The sequence below is a fragment of the Helianthus annuus genome, chromosome 3 (genome assembly GCF_002127325.2).
Source record: "Helianthus annuus cultivar XRQ/B chromosome 3, HanXRQr2.0-SUNRISE, whole genome shotgun sequence".
NCBI lineage: Eukaryota > Viridiplantae > Streptophyta > Magnoliopsida > Asterales > Asteraceae > Helianthus > Helianthus annuus.
In genome coordinates, this window is record NC_035435.2 from 113,485,794 (window position 1) to 113,500,138 (window position 14,345).

Below are 14,345 nucleotides of genomic sequence, written 5' to 3' on the forward strand. Positions count from 1 at the left end.
AAAATCGTGTAAATAAAATTTATTGACTTTTGACGTATTACACTTTCATCACCAAGGCATTAGTGATTGAATTTATGAATATAACGACATATTATCTGGAGATTTTAAGTTGTCGCTAATAGCATGATTTTCAATTTATTTGATGGGACTCTTCACGAGCCTTTTGATGAACAAATAATTGGTTTTGTGGTAAAATCACACCCACAAATGTATGAAAAAAAAATCACAAAAGAGTCCTATGGTTGAATATGATATAAAAGAAAACAATATAAAAAAAAAAGATTGATTCAATGGATTTGTCAAGTTGATCAATAGTTCGCAGTGTGATACTTACAGAACAATCAACAGAAAATATAAAAGATGGCTCCGTTTGTGGTCCAAAAACGCTGTCAATAAAGCAATTCGCGATCCCCAATCTATTCATGTCATTGCTCTGGCTGCAACAATGATACAGATGGAGAACAAGAAGAAGTTGTTGATGATGTCATTTGCTTTGATGAATCTGTGTTAGAGATAATACATACCGATTGGTTTTGGGCGAGAGAAGCGACACCAAAGAGCAACGGCATGGAAGGCGTCGAATAAGACGCTACAGGCATCTTTGAGGATAGTACAGGAAGGGAAGCTTCAGAGTTCAATACTTGAATCACTTGTCTCATTGTTGGTCGAAGCTTCAAGTCAGGATGCTGGCACCACAACCCAATGATCATCAACTGTTTGATTTCCTCCTCCTCAAAATCCGATCCTAGACGCGGATCGACCGCGTCTAAAAGTTTCCCAGTACCATATAGCTCCCATACCCATTCTACCAAACGTTGTTGGGATTCTTGAGCATTGTAATCGATGGGTTTCCGCCCACAAGCAATTTCCAATGCAACAACTCCAAAGCTAAAGACATCTGATTCTTTGCTTCCTTTGCCGGTTACTACACATTCAGGAGCCATGTAACCCAAGGTTCCAGCCAACATGGTTGTCTGTACACCTTTATCGTGGTCAACAAGCTTAGCTAACCAAAATCACCAAGCTTTGCATTGAAATTCGAATCCAGCATCACGTTACTTGGTTTGATATCTCTATGCAAAACACACTGCTCCCATTCTTCATGTAGATACAATAAAGCTGAAGCTAACCCATGAGCAATCTTGTACCTTGTCCCCCATGCCAACAAGCTCTTTAATTTGAAAAGATGTGTATCCAAGCTTCTATTTTCCATATACTCGTAAACAAGCAGGAGTTCACGTTTCTCATGGCACCAACCAATGAGTTGCACAAGGTTTTTTTGACTTAGTCGGCTAATGATCCTGACTTCAGATGCATACTAATCGGTGGTGGAGAATGATTGAGTTGCAAGCCTATGCGGGTACATATTCTAATCGGTGTTGAGCGATTAATTGTTGAAGTGCTAATACATCATACATATTAGCCAATTGTTAAGCCGAGTGAAGAGAACATTGAGAGGGATATGTATGACTTGTTAGTTTTGCGGGCAGGTTAATCTTGGATAACCATTATTATATGTGATTATTCACTTGACCGGTAAATATGTGAAAATTGTAAAAGGTTTGAACTTTTGTATGACAAATAAACCTTAACCTTTGTATCGGGAATGGGAAATGTATTCGTTGTTCGACCCACGTGAAAGTGAAAAACAGATTTGCTTGAGGGCAAACAAAAGACAAGTGTGGGGATGTGATACGTGGTTGAAAACCGGTGTTCGTTATTGCATAACTTGATGTTTTTACATAAGTTTTAAATTCGGATAGCCTACTTTTAATCAAAAAATGTGTTTTGCAGGTTTGATAGAATTTAAGGAGCTTTTCGGGAGCTTTACGAGTCACCGGGTCGAAAACCGGAGCACCGGGACGCGTTACGGATCAACCGGGAGTGCGAGGAATGAAAAATGAGAAGTTGGTACTCAAGAGGCCGTCGCCGACGGGCTAGAGGCCGTCCCGGACGAGCTCTAGAAACACCAGTCGACCAAAAATACCCGTAACCAGCAATATAAGGCGTCGAATGAAACAGCAACCAGGGGAACCCGTCGGCGACGGGGTCAGGCCCGTCGGCGACGGGTAGGGATTTTGACTGACGGATTTTTGGGATTTTCAGCTTAAATCGTTTTTCATTGGCTTGGAAGCATTCAATTTCGGAAGTTACGTTTTTTGGAGAGTTTGAACTTGATCCTTGGAGCATTATTCACTCACCATTCATCTCCATTCCATCTACCATCACAACATCACCCGAATCATCATCACTAACCACAATCAATCATCCTAAACCCTAATCATTCATACATCATTCCATCATCCATCACCAAAACCCTCAACATCCACCAATTCTTCACCATTCAAGCTTCGAGATGACTTCATTCCCATTCCAAGCATTCGGTGTTCAAGCTTCGTCAACCATGAGCGGCTAATCACCTTGGTTTCACCCCGATGTAGGTAGTTGTTAATTTTAGGGTTTCGAATTGTTCTTGTTTCAACTTTGTGACAAATTGTGTTTGATTTTTGAAACCATTGACAATAGTTTACATTTGTTTCGTATTCGTAAATTGTCGAACGATGTTAAAAGTTATGACTTTACGGAATGGCTATGTGTAGTTATGCATTGTCGTGGTTAGGTTTTACCTGTGTTGATTACAAAGTGCATTCTTGTCCGTTTTTCGAAACGTTGATAGTTATTGGCACCTAAGTCACGGTACACTAAATCCGCTAATCGTACGCAATTGAGTTGAATCTAAAAACTTGTAGAAACCCTAGGTTGGCAATTACCAAAACCGTGTGTGAACCCTTTTTCTTGTTATTGTTTAGTAATCAATTTTCTTTCAATCATTAATCGTTATTTGTTAATTAATTAAATCAATTCTATTAGTTCAAATTCACATCTTTCAATTAAACAAAACTACAAAAATAACTGGCAAGCTTCATAAATTGTGACAATTGTTCTAGTTCAATCGAATCCACACACAAACCACATACTCTTCGTGGTTCAACCCCTTGCTACCACTAACACATAGTTAAGGGTAATTTGGGCTTATAAATATTATCTTTGACCATAGCGCGACACTCCGATCAACGATAAGCGATGATGTATACCGTGTTGTTTAAAACATGTTTGCACTTGATGATTGGTGAATTCGGTGCCACCATCACTTTGAAAAATTTTAACATTAGATGAAAATTGATTTTGAACAAATGTTAAAAAAGTGGTGAGGAAGGTGAAGAATTCAGACTTGGATTTTAAAGGATAGAACCAAGTGAAGTGGGAATAGTCATCGATGAAGATGACATAGTATCGATAGCCATCCGTGGAGAGCACGGGTGCGGGTCCCCAAAGCTCACAATGGATGAGGTCCAAAACATGTTGTGCACGTTTCGGATTTTCAATAAATGGTAGATGTTTTGCTTTTGATAATTCACAAGACTCACATAGTCGATGTAACAAAAACACGACCAAGTTTGTTTAAGGTTGAAATTGTATCAAAAGAAACATGTCCTAGTCGACTATGCCATTTATTGAAAGAAGCACGAAGGTGCGATGCAGAAAGCGCAGCAACGAGAGACTTGTGACCTTGGGTAAGAACATATAGACCATTTTCGCATGTGCCTTTAGCTAGTACCTCCGCTGTTTTTCGGTCCTGGATTTGAAAAAAGTTATTAGAAAACAACACATCAACTGGAGAATCATTCGTTATTCTACTAATTGAGAGGAGATTTTTTGTAAGATTTGGAACAACTAAAACATTTTTTAACGTTATCGAATCATGTAATTTAGTGTTTCCAATATGAGAAACGGGTGATGATTTTCCATTCGAAAAAGTAACACGAATGCTACCATTGTGGGATTTAGAATTGTGTAAACCATGAATTGAGGGTAACATATGTGTTGTTGCACCTGAGTCAGCGGTCCAATCTGGAGAGTCGGAGGCTACATTGCATTGAGCATGAAAAGCCTCGGCAAGATTTGCATCAAGTGAGACCGATTTTTGGGCAAAAGAGGCGAGTTGAGGGCAAGCACTCGCATAGTGACCGGTTTGGCGACAAAGTTGGCAATGTGGAGGTCTTTTGGTGTAAGAGGGGTTTCGGCCTCTAGAGGAAGAGCCGCGGCCTCTTCCATGAGACGAAGAAAGAGTGCGGGTGTGGGAAGTTTTGGTCGGTTGGACTAGAAAGCGGTTGGGGAGATTGAGGACCATGGAGTTGTTGAACAAACATCTCTTGATTTTCGGCGTTAGACAAGAGGTCACGAAATGATGGAGCCAGGTGAAAGGTTCTTTGAGAGGTGGAAAAGTTTTCAAACGAGGCGCCGAGTCCATAAAGGAACCAATGACGTTTGTCCTCATCGCTTATGGGATGACCTATAGCCGGAAGTTGGTCGGCTAAAGCTTTGAACTTTCGACCGAATTCCGAAACCGAAGAGGTTCCTTTTTGAAGGGTTCGAAGGGAATCTTTGAGAATGTGGATTCGTTCAATAGATGAGTGGCTATAGGCATCGGCGAGGGCTTTCCAAACGGCTTTAGCAGTGGTATGTCCAATGCTTTCGGCCATGGCTTCTTCGGTTAGGGTAGAATTAAGTAGAAGAAGAACTTTCTGATCGGCTATTTGCCATTTCAGAAAATCGGGGTTGACCACGGTTTTGTTGTCGGTTAGAATAGTTTCGGATGGGGAAGGGGTGTCTCCGGTAACATGGCCGAGAAGTTTGAGATAGGAGAGAACCGAAGTAACTTGTTTCTCCCATGTAAGATAATTTGTTGAGGTTAATTTGATGTTAATTAGATGAACAAGGGAGTGGAGAGGGGTTGAAGTTGGATCGGCAGCCATGGGAGAGTTTTGGGAAGGGACCGAAAGAAAAGAAAGAAGAAGATTGCTAGGAGAAAGGATTTTGCAATGTTTAGGCTGATACCATATGAAATCACAATGGCCAACTTGATTTTCATTACAAAGATACAACACTTTAAATACAAGTTACTAGACTAATAATAAGGAGAGAATTACTCCTCTAGAATAAGAAACTATTGACTACATAATTACATTGAATACATTGATGAAGGAGGATATTGAATACATTGATGAAGGAGGATATTGCTCCATAAAATATGCTATAGTTGAAGAAGTAGGATATTGCTCAATGAAATATGCTATAGTCTAATAGTGTGTGTGTATATATATATATATAGTGAAAGTGTAATGTACAATATGCCTTATCGTACGAGGCAACGTACGAGATTTGAAGTTCGCACGCTATAAACTTCATAACTAAAAACTCGCATGTTGTAAAATATAAAAACTCGCAAGTTGAAAAACAAAAAAAGTCGCATGTTAAAAGATGAAAAAATAGCATGTTGTATAAATGAGAAAATAACATGTTATAAAAAATCGCATGGTGAAAATGAAGTGCATGCAAAAAGGCCCCTAACGTTTGTTGTGTGGTCAGTTTTGGTTAAAAAACTCAAAGTTAATCAAGTTTTTGATTATTTAAGTGTATGCAAATGATCGGTGCATTCTAGGTACACGTTATTTTATAGTATTTATAATATAGATACACCGAAATTAGTGTAAAATATATTGTATTTTGATGTGATTTTATAATAACGTGAGTTAAGATGAAGGCGACTTAGAACCATCATATGAAAATAGGAATTAGATAAAAGATGTAATAATTTTCAAAGCTAATAAATATATGCGATAAAATGATGGTATTTTTTCGTTGATAGAAAATTAACTAAAATCATTTTTGTTTTCAACAGGAAAGCAAAAGAAAGGAAAGCAATATATTATGAAAAATGCAGGTGGGGACAAAGATATTGAAGTATGAAATAACATTCCAACGAAAAAGTAGAATCACGATGTTTTGCTCGTTGTTGAATGAAAATGCGATTGTGATTATTTATGCATGATGAAATAAATAATTTGGAAATAATTTAAAAGTTAATTTTCATTATGATAATGTTGTTGGTTCAGTTCTGTTTGTGCATGAAGGAAAACAATATAAATCATACCTGTCACAGCAGATAGTGCAGAGGAGAATCCTGTAAGGGAGTTCGACATGCCTGTCATCTTGATCTGGTTCCTCCTTTTGGTGCTGACTGATGATGGGGCTAAGAAACCGAAAAGGGTATCGGCTAGGAGAGGAGGTTTCGTGATGATGTTATGACTTATGGGGTGTGTGTAATTGTGTAACTGAGTAACCCTTAAACCTCCACATAATTCTCCTTATATAAGCACCCAGGAGGAAACCTAATTAGTTACTAAGGGTAATATGGTCCATCAACAATTACCAACTAATTAAATAATAGGTTATTATATATTTTGATCTCTATAATGTAAATGATTAAGATGGCTATAGATTAAATATTAATACGTAATATATTTAATCTTACATTCTCCCACTTAGCCGAGTAATCATTTACTATGAGTATTAGATAAGTCTGATCAGGAGTTAACACTCATTTTAGCCTTAAACAAGTACTATAGCAGAAAAATACAGCCGTTGAATCATTATGCGACTCAGGACCCCCATTAATCATACTATAGCCTTAATTTAAAACCTAATCATCATGATCAAAATACGCGTAAGCCCTTTGTTTGATATGTAACTTTTATTTGTCTATATGCTATTATACCGGTTGAACATATTCTAACAGACATACAAAATCAAACTTTGAGGAAATTTCATTAAACATAAAACATAAGCTAGTACAATATGCTCAAATAAGGTCTTTACTAAATCCCATATTCCGAACATGTTCTTCATAAACCTTAGGAGGGAGACCTTTAGTCATCGAATCCGCAAGCATATCCTTAGTACTAATATACTCGATACAAAGATTATTTTCCTCAACTCGTTCACGTACAAATAGATATTTTGTATCGAGATATAAACCAGCTCCAGTCGAACTGTTACTGTTCGAGAAACTAACGGCAGCTGAATTATCACAGTAAAGCTTCAATGGTCTAGAAATGGAATTAACGATTTTGAGTCCAGTGACCAGGTTTCTAATCAACATTCCATGACAGGTTGCGTTATAGACAGCAATGTATTCCGCCATCATTGTGGAAGTTGTGGTCAACTGTTGTTTATGACTCTTCCAAGAGATAGGGCCGCCTGCTAACATAAAGATATAGCCCGAAGTGGATTTCTTGTCATCTTTGCATTTGGCAAAGTCAGAATCAGAATAGCCCACCACTTCTAAATGATCACTTCTTCTATAAGTCAGCTTATAGTCTTTCGTCCCTTGCAGATATCGAAGTACCTTCTTAGCTGCTTTCCAGTGATCTAAGCCAGGATTAGTCTGATAACGGCCTAGCATTCCAGCAATATAAGCGATATCTGGACGAGTACAGACTTGAGCATACATCAAGCTCCCAACTACTGACGCGTAAGGTATCTGGCTCATTTGCTCCTTCTCAACCTCTGTTGTCGGACACTGAAACGAACCGAAAACATCTCCCTTAACTACTGGAGCGACGGAGGGTTTGCACTGTTGCATGTTGTATCGTGTAAGGACACGATCTATGTAGGCCCTTTGGGACAATCCTAAGATCCCTTTGTTTCTATCTCGGTGAATTTCGATGCCAATGACGTAAGATGCATCTCCGAGATCCTTCATGTCGAAGTTATGCGAGAGTAAACGCTTCGACTCATGCAACATGTCTAAACTATTACTTGCCAATAGAATGTCGTCTACGTAAAGGACAAGTATAGTAAAGTCGCTCCCACTCATCTTGAGGTAGGTGCATTGATCCACTTGATTCTTCATAAAACCTTGCTTCTTCATGACTTCATCAAACTTGAGGTACCACTGACGTGATGCTTGTTTTAACCCGTAAATGGATTTCTTCAGCTTACAGACTAGATGCTCCTGACCTTCAGGCTCAAAGCCTTCAGGTTGCTTCATGTAAACATCTTCGTCCAAGTCTCCGTTAAGGAAAGCGGTTTTAACGTCCATCTGATGCAGCTCTAAATCGAAATGAGCTACTAGGGCCATGACGATCCTTAATGAATCTTTACGAGAGACAGGTGAAAACGTCTCTTGATAATCAATTCCCTCTTTCTAAGTGTAGCCCTTTGCAACCAATCTTGCTTTGTAGCGTTCAACGTTACCATTCGGATCCAGTTTTGTTTTGAACACCCATTTGCATCCTACGGGTTTGACTCCGTTGGGTAATTCTACCAAATCCCAAACGTCATTTTTCTTCACGGAATCAAGCTCATCAATCATTGCTTTATTCCATTCAGAAGACTGATCACTGCTAATGGCTTCATTGTAAGAGATAGGATCATTGAGCTTTCCCCGATCCATTTCAGTCAGGTAGGTAACATAATCATCCCAATTAGGAGGCCTTCTTTGCCTGGATGACCTCCTGAGTGGATTATCGGGTTCAGCATTGTCTTGGTTTTGAGTGTTTGATGTGCCTTCGTCATGAGGTATAATGGGTTCTGATTGTAGAGGTGAATTTGGAGTTGGTGCAGTAGCTTCAGGTGCAATAATTGCATTGGGTACAAGAGGAGTAATCAGAGTAATGGTAAGCGACGAGTCTCTCCCCCCCGCGTCTTGTACTTCTTGCAATTCTTCGTAAGGGTTGGTACTGCTCCCACTGACCTTGAAATCCTCCAGGAACGCGGCACGCTTGGTTTCAACAATACGGGTGACATGGGAAGGACAATAGAAACGATAACCCTTAGAGTTCTCAGGGTACCCGATAAAGAAACAGGTAACTGTCTTAGGGTCAAGTTTCCTTAGGAAAGGATTGTAAAGTTTTGCTTCAGCAATACAGCCCCATACTTTCATATATTTAAGACTCGGTTTCCTTCCTGTCCAAAGTTCATAAGGAGTTTTAGGGACAGACTTAGAAGGAACTCTATTGAGTATATGAACAGCTGCTTTTAACGCTTCAGTCCAGAGGAATAATGGTAAGTTAGTGTTGGCTAACATACTGCGCACCATGTTCATAAGGGTACGGTTTCTTCTTTCAGCGACACCGTTCTGCTGAGGTGTACCAGGCATGGTGTATTGGTTCACAATCCCCTGGCCCTTACAAAACTCATAAAATGGACCAGGAGCTTGACCCACATCAGTATGTCTTCCATAATACTCACCGCCTCTATCTGATCTCACAACTTTAATCTGACAATCTAATTGCTTGCCTTATAATCTTTAAAAGTTGTTAGAGATTCAGATTTCTCCTTAATAAGATACAAGTACATGTAACGAGAATAATCATCAATAAAAGTGATAAATGAAGTATGTCCTGTTATGCCAGCGATTTGGTAGGGGCCACTAATGTCAGTGTGAATGAGTTCTAATAAATTAGAACTCCTAGTGGCACCTTTCTTATTCGCTAATGTCATTTTACCTTTAAGACATTTGACACATGTTCCAAAATCAGAGAAATCGAGAGGAGGTAAGACTTCATCCTTCACAAGACGATTTAATCGTTCTTTTGAAATGTGGCCTAAACGCTGATGCCACAACATGGATGAAGTCTCTAAGTCTGGTTTCTCTTCCATCTTTGTGAGTGATTCATTAATGTTATATGACAACAAAGATTTGGAAAAGCCATCATCTAGTTCTAATCTATAGAGACCTCCATCCAGAACACCAGTACCATAAAGAACAGAATCATAATGGATAGAGAGTTGGCGATGACCATGGGAAACAATAAAACCGTCCATGTCTAACTTTGGTCCTGATACAAGGTTCCGAGTTACCTCAGGAACATATAAGGTATTATAAAGTTTAATACATAAACCAGTTTTCATAACTAATTGTAATGTTCCAATGGCCTTCACTTCTAATTCTCGATCATCCCCAACCTTAAGCGTTCTTTGGTTTCTTTCCAGCTTCCGGATTGAAAGGAATCCCTGAGTAGAATTGGTAACATGAACCATAGAACCAGAATCAAACCACCAAGAATTAGCAGGAACACTTAAATTATAGGACTCAAGTATCATAAAATAATCGTTACCTTTCTTAGCCAGCCACTCCTTAAAGTCAGGGCATTCCTTCTGCATGTGTCCTGTCTTTTTACAGAACTTGCAGCGGATACTGCCTAAGGAGTTCTTAGAGCTGGAAGGTGTACTTGTATTAGAGTTGGGATTAGGCCTTTGGACTTTTGAAGCATCCTTCCTATGATAATTGTTCTTCCTTTTCTTAGAGTTGGAGGTGGTGAAGTTGGCAACATCAGTAGTGCGATCCATCCTCATGCGCTCTTCCTCCTGTACGCACATGGCGACCAGCTCACTCATCGTCCATTTTTCCTTCTGAGTGTTGTAGTTGATCTTAAATGCTTCAAAGGATGAAGGAAGCGAAGTAATGATGAAATGAACAAGGAAACCATCACTGATTTCCATTTCCAGCCCCTTTAGCTTATTGGCCATGTCATTCATCATCATGATGTGCTCGCGAATGCCGCTCCTCCCATCATACTTAGTTGTCACCAGCTTGAGAATAAGAGTACTAGCGTGCGCCTTAGACGTCCCTTTGAACTGCGCCTCCACATGTTCCAAGTAGGTTTTAGCATCTTCAGAATCAGGAATAGCTCCCCTGATTGCATTGCTTATGGACTGCTTCATAAACATGAGAGACATGCGGTTACACCTAGTCCACTTTTCATGAGTTAACTGCTCAGCAGCAGTACTTTGAGTGGTAAGGTCCGCTGGTTTTTTCTCTCTTAGAGCATAATCAAAATCAAGCAAGCCGAGAGTAAGCATGAGAGCATCCTTCCATGCAGCAAAGTTATCACCAGTCAAAGGTGGAATCCCGCAGTTGGGTGCTGATAGTGGAAATAAGATGAGCAAGTTATGATACTAAGGAAGAAATCCTAATGTGATCTAAGGGCACATTAAACTAAGGCAGACAAAATAATGACCATTTTACATAATGAAGCTGTGATATTTTTCTATTACTAACATCAAAATAATAGACTTAACTAAAAATTCTACTTAAACGAAAACAAAACAGCTTTGGCCAGAAGTGTAATCATTTAAGCATATGTGCAAAGTAGTTGTAACAAATCAGCTTTGGCCAGAAATTGAAACAATCACTTTAGTTATGCACTTGTTAAGTATGCCATCTATGAAAGAATTAAATCAGCTTTGGCCAGATATTAAAACATTCATGCTTATGATGCACACTTAACATAGCTTTCGTAACACTTGAATGATAAGTAGATGTATCAAGTCAGCTTTGGCCAGAAATGATATATCAAAAGGCTCATTCAAGTTAAGCTATTCTAGTTTTGCAAAACATTATCTGATTCTGATTAGTTAACTAAGTAAATTACAAAACCATTTATTTAAACAGCCAAAAAATAATAAGGTTTCGAGTCGCAACCACGGTCTCGAGTTATGACGTTATGGTCTCGAGTCGCAACCACGGTCTCGAGTAATGACGTTATGGTTGCGAGTCGCAACTATGGTCTCGAGTAATGACGTTATGGTTGCGAGTCGCAACTACGGTTTCGAGTAATGACGTTATGGTTGCGAGTCGCAACGTTATGGTTGCGAGTCGCAACTACGGTCTCGAGTAATGACGTTATGGTCTCGAGTCGCAACCACGGTCTCGAGTAATGACGTTATGGTTGCGAGTCGCAGCTATGGTCTCGAGTAATGACGTTATGGTTGCGAGTCGCAACTACGGTTTCGAGTAATGACGTTACGGTTGCGAGTCGCAACTTTATGGTCGCGAGTCGCAACTACGATCTCGAGTAATGACGTTATGGTTGCGAGTCGCAACTACGGTCTCGAGTCGCAACCTGATGATCTCGAAACTTCCTGTCACAACTGTTAATTGTGATATCATAACCGAAAATTCGAAATTAAGGGATTATGGGATATTATTTCCTGTTTTAAAGTGATCTAATTTTATCAACATATTTTGAAAATAATAACTGTTTATCTAATAACAGTTTCGAATAAAAATTAAAAGATAAAATTAGATCAAACATGGAAAAAACACCCATTAATCCTAAATCATTCCAAAACATAACAGAATACTTCGAATTTTCTCAAGAACATGATGAACCCTAAAACATAAAACATAAATTCTGGAACCCGAAACCTGAATTTTATTAGTTTTTCTAAATAGATTTCGGTTAAAAAACATAATCCAGTTAATTCGGTGAACAAATAATTAATCTTTTTCCCGAAAACAGAGATCTCGAGTCGATCTCCATGACTCGAAATCGGCTGTTATGTTCATACGGTTTCAAAAAAATTCCGTTTTCCAAGTTTCAATCCCAGAATTATGGATACGAAAACAGAACTGACTAATCAACATATGCTCTGATACCACATGTTGGTTCAGTTCTGTTTGTGCATGAAGGAAAACAATATAAATCATACCTGTCACAGCAGATAGTGCAGAGGAGAATCCTGTAAGGGAGTTCGACATGCCTGTCATCTTGATATGGTTCCTCCTTAGGGTGCTGACTGATGATGGGGCTAAGAAACCGAAAAGGGTATCGGCTAGGAGAGGAGGTTTCGTGATGATGTTATGACTTATGGGGTGTGTGTAATTGTGTAACTGAGTAACCCTTAAACCTTCACATAATTCTCCTTATATAAGCACCCAGGAGGAAACCTAATTAGTTACTAAGGGTAATATGGTCCATCAACAATTACCAACTAATTAAATAATAGGTTATTATATATTTTGATCTCTATAATGTAAATGATTAAGATGGCTATAGATTAAATATTAATACGTAATATATTTAATCTTACAAATGTCTCGAGATTACAAGGAATTGAAAAGTGAGTACGAATTACATTAAAATGAAAAAGAACTAAAAACATGAAACGATACAAGAGTACCATTTTTGTTTATTACAGGGTATCCCGACGGGACCCACCTTCACAAAGAGATCCATGAAAATTTTATGTATTATATTTCTTTAAATCTAAGCCTAGACGTTGTTGAACGTCAGCTGATAATAAATTGTGTATCACTTGATTACAATAATTGTTGAAATAGTTGATGTTTTAGTCCCAAAGGTTTAGTTTGAAATATTAAAAAATGCCAAAAACACTTTGTGGTTTATAACTCTTGCCATTTCAATCCACTAGTCTAATAACATGGGAATACTTCTGTTAATTTATTAGAAAATAACCAAAATACACTTAATACTCTTATTAAGTTGCAACAAAAATGTGAAAAAAATGGGAAATAAACAATCAAAAAATCAAAAATAACAAGCTCATATCACTCTCTTTCAGTTGTCTCTATCCCTGTCCCTATCTCTAACTCTATCTCTTTCCCATACCACCACCACAACCACAGCCACAAACCACCACCACACAACCCTGACCGCCACGACCACAAAACCATCACTGCCACCATCACCACCACCACCACCACCAAACAACCTCCACCGCCACACAACTATCGTCCTTATGGTATTCAGCACAGCAACAACCCCGTGCTGTCTGACGAATTTAGAGGTGGGAGACAATAAAAACTTTCCGATGAAACTGATAAGCTCGATAAAAATATAAATCGACACCACACGAATGTGAAAAAAATGGAAAATAAACAATCAAAAAATCAAAAATAACAAGCTCATATCACTCTCTTTCAGTTGTCTCTATCCCTATCCCTATCTCTAACTCTATCTCCTTCCCATACCACCACCACCACCACAACCACAGCCACAAACCACCACCACACAACCCTGACCGCCACGACCACAAAACCATCACTGCCACCATCACCACCACCACCAAACAACCTCCACCGCCACACAACTATCATCCTTATGGTATTCAGCACAGCAACAACCCCGTGCTGTCTGACGAATTTAGAGGTGGGAGACAATAAAAACTTTCCGATGAAACTGATAAGCTCGATAAAAATATAAATCGACACCACACGAATGTGAAAAAAATGGAAAATAAACAATCAAAAAATCAAAAATAACAAGCTCATATCACTCTCTTTCAGTTGTCTCTATCCCTATCCCTATCTCTAACTCTATCTCGTTCCCATACCACCACCACAACCACAGCCACAAACCACACCACACAACCCTGACCGCCACGACCACAAAACCATCACTGCCACCATCACCACCACCACCAAACAACCTCCACCGCCACACAACTATCGTCCTTATGGTATTCAGCACAGCAACAACCCTGTGCTGTCTGACGAGTTTAGAGGTGGGAGACAATAAAAACTTTCCGATGAAACTGATAAGCTCGATAAAAATATAAATCGACACCACACGAATGTGAAAAAAATGGAAAATAAACAATCAAAAAATAAAAAATAACAAGCTCATATCACTCTCTTTCAGTTGTCTCTATCCCTATCCCTATCTCTAACTCTATCTCTTTCCCATACCACC

At 38.9% G+C, this 14,345-nt stretch overlaps 1 protein-coding gene across 1 annotated transcript; it reads right to left on the reverse strand.

Moving 5' to 3' along the window:
- Window positions 1-270: 270 nt before the first annotated feature.
- Window positions 271-968, reverse strand: LOC110929364 (L-type lectin-domain containing receptor kinase IX.1). Its single transcript, XM_022172519.2, has 2 exons — window positions 525-968; window positions 271-437 (listed from the first exon to the last, which is right to left on the reverse strand). Exons 1-2 carry the CDS (start codon window positions 966-968, stop codon window positions 426-428), a joined length of 456 nt encoding a protein of 151 aa, XP_022028211.1. The 3' UTR covers window positions 271-425.
- Window positions 969-14,345: the final 13,377 nt, after the last annotated feature.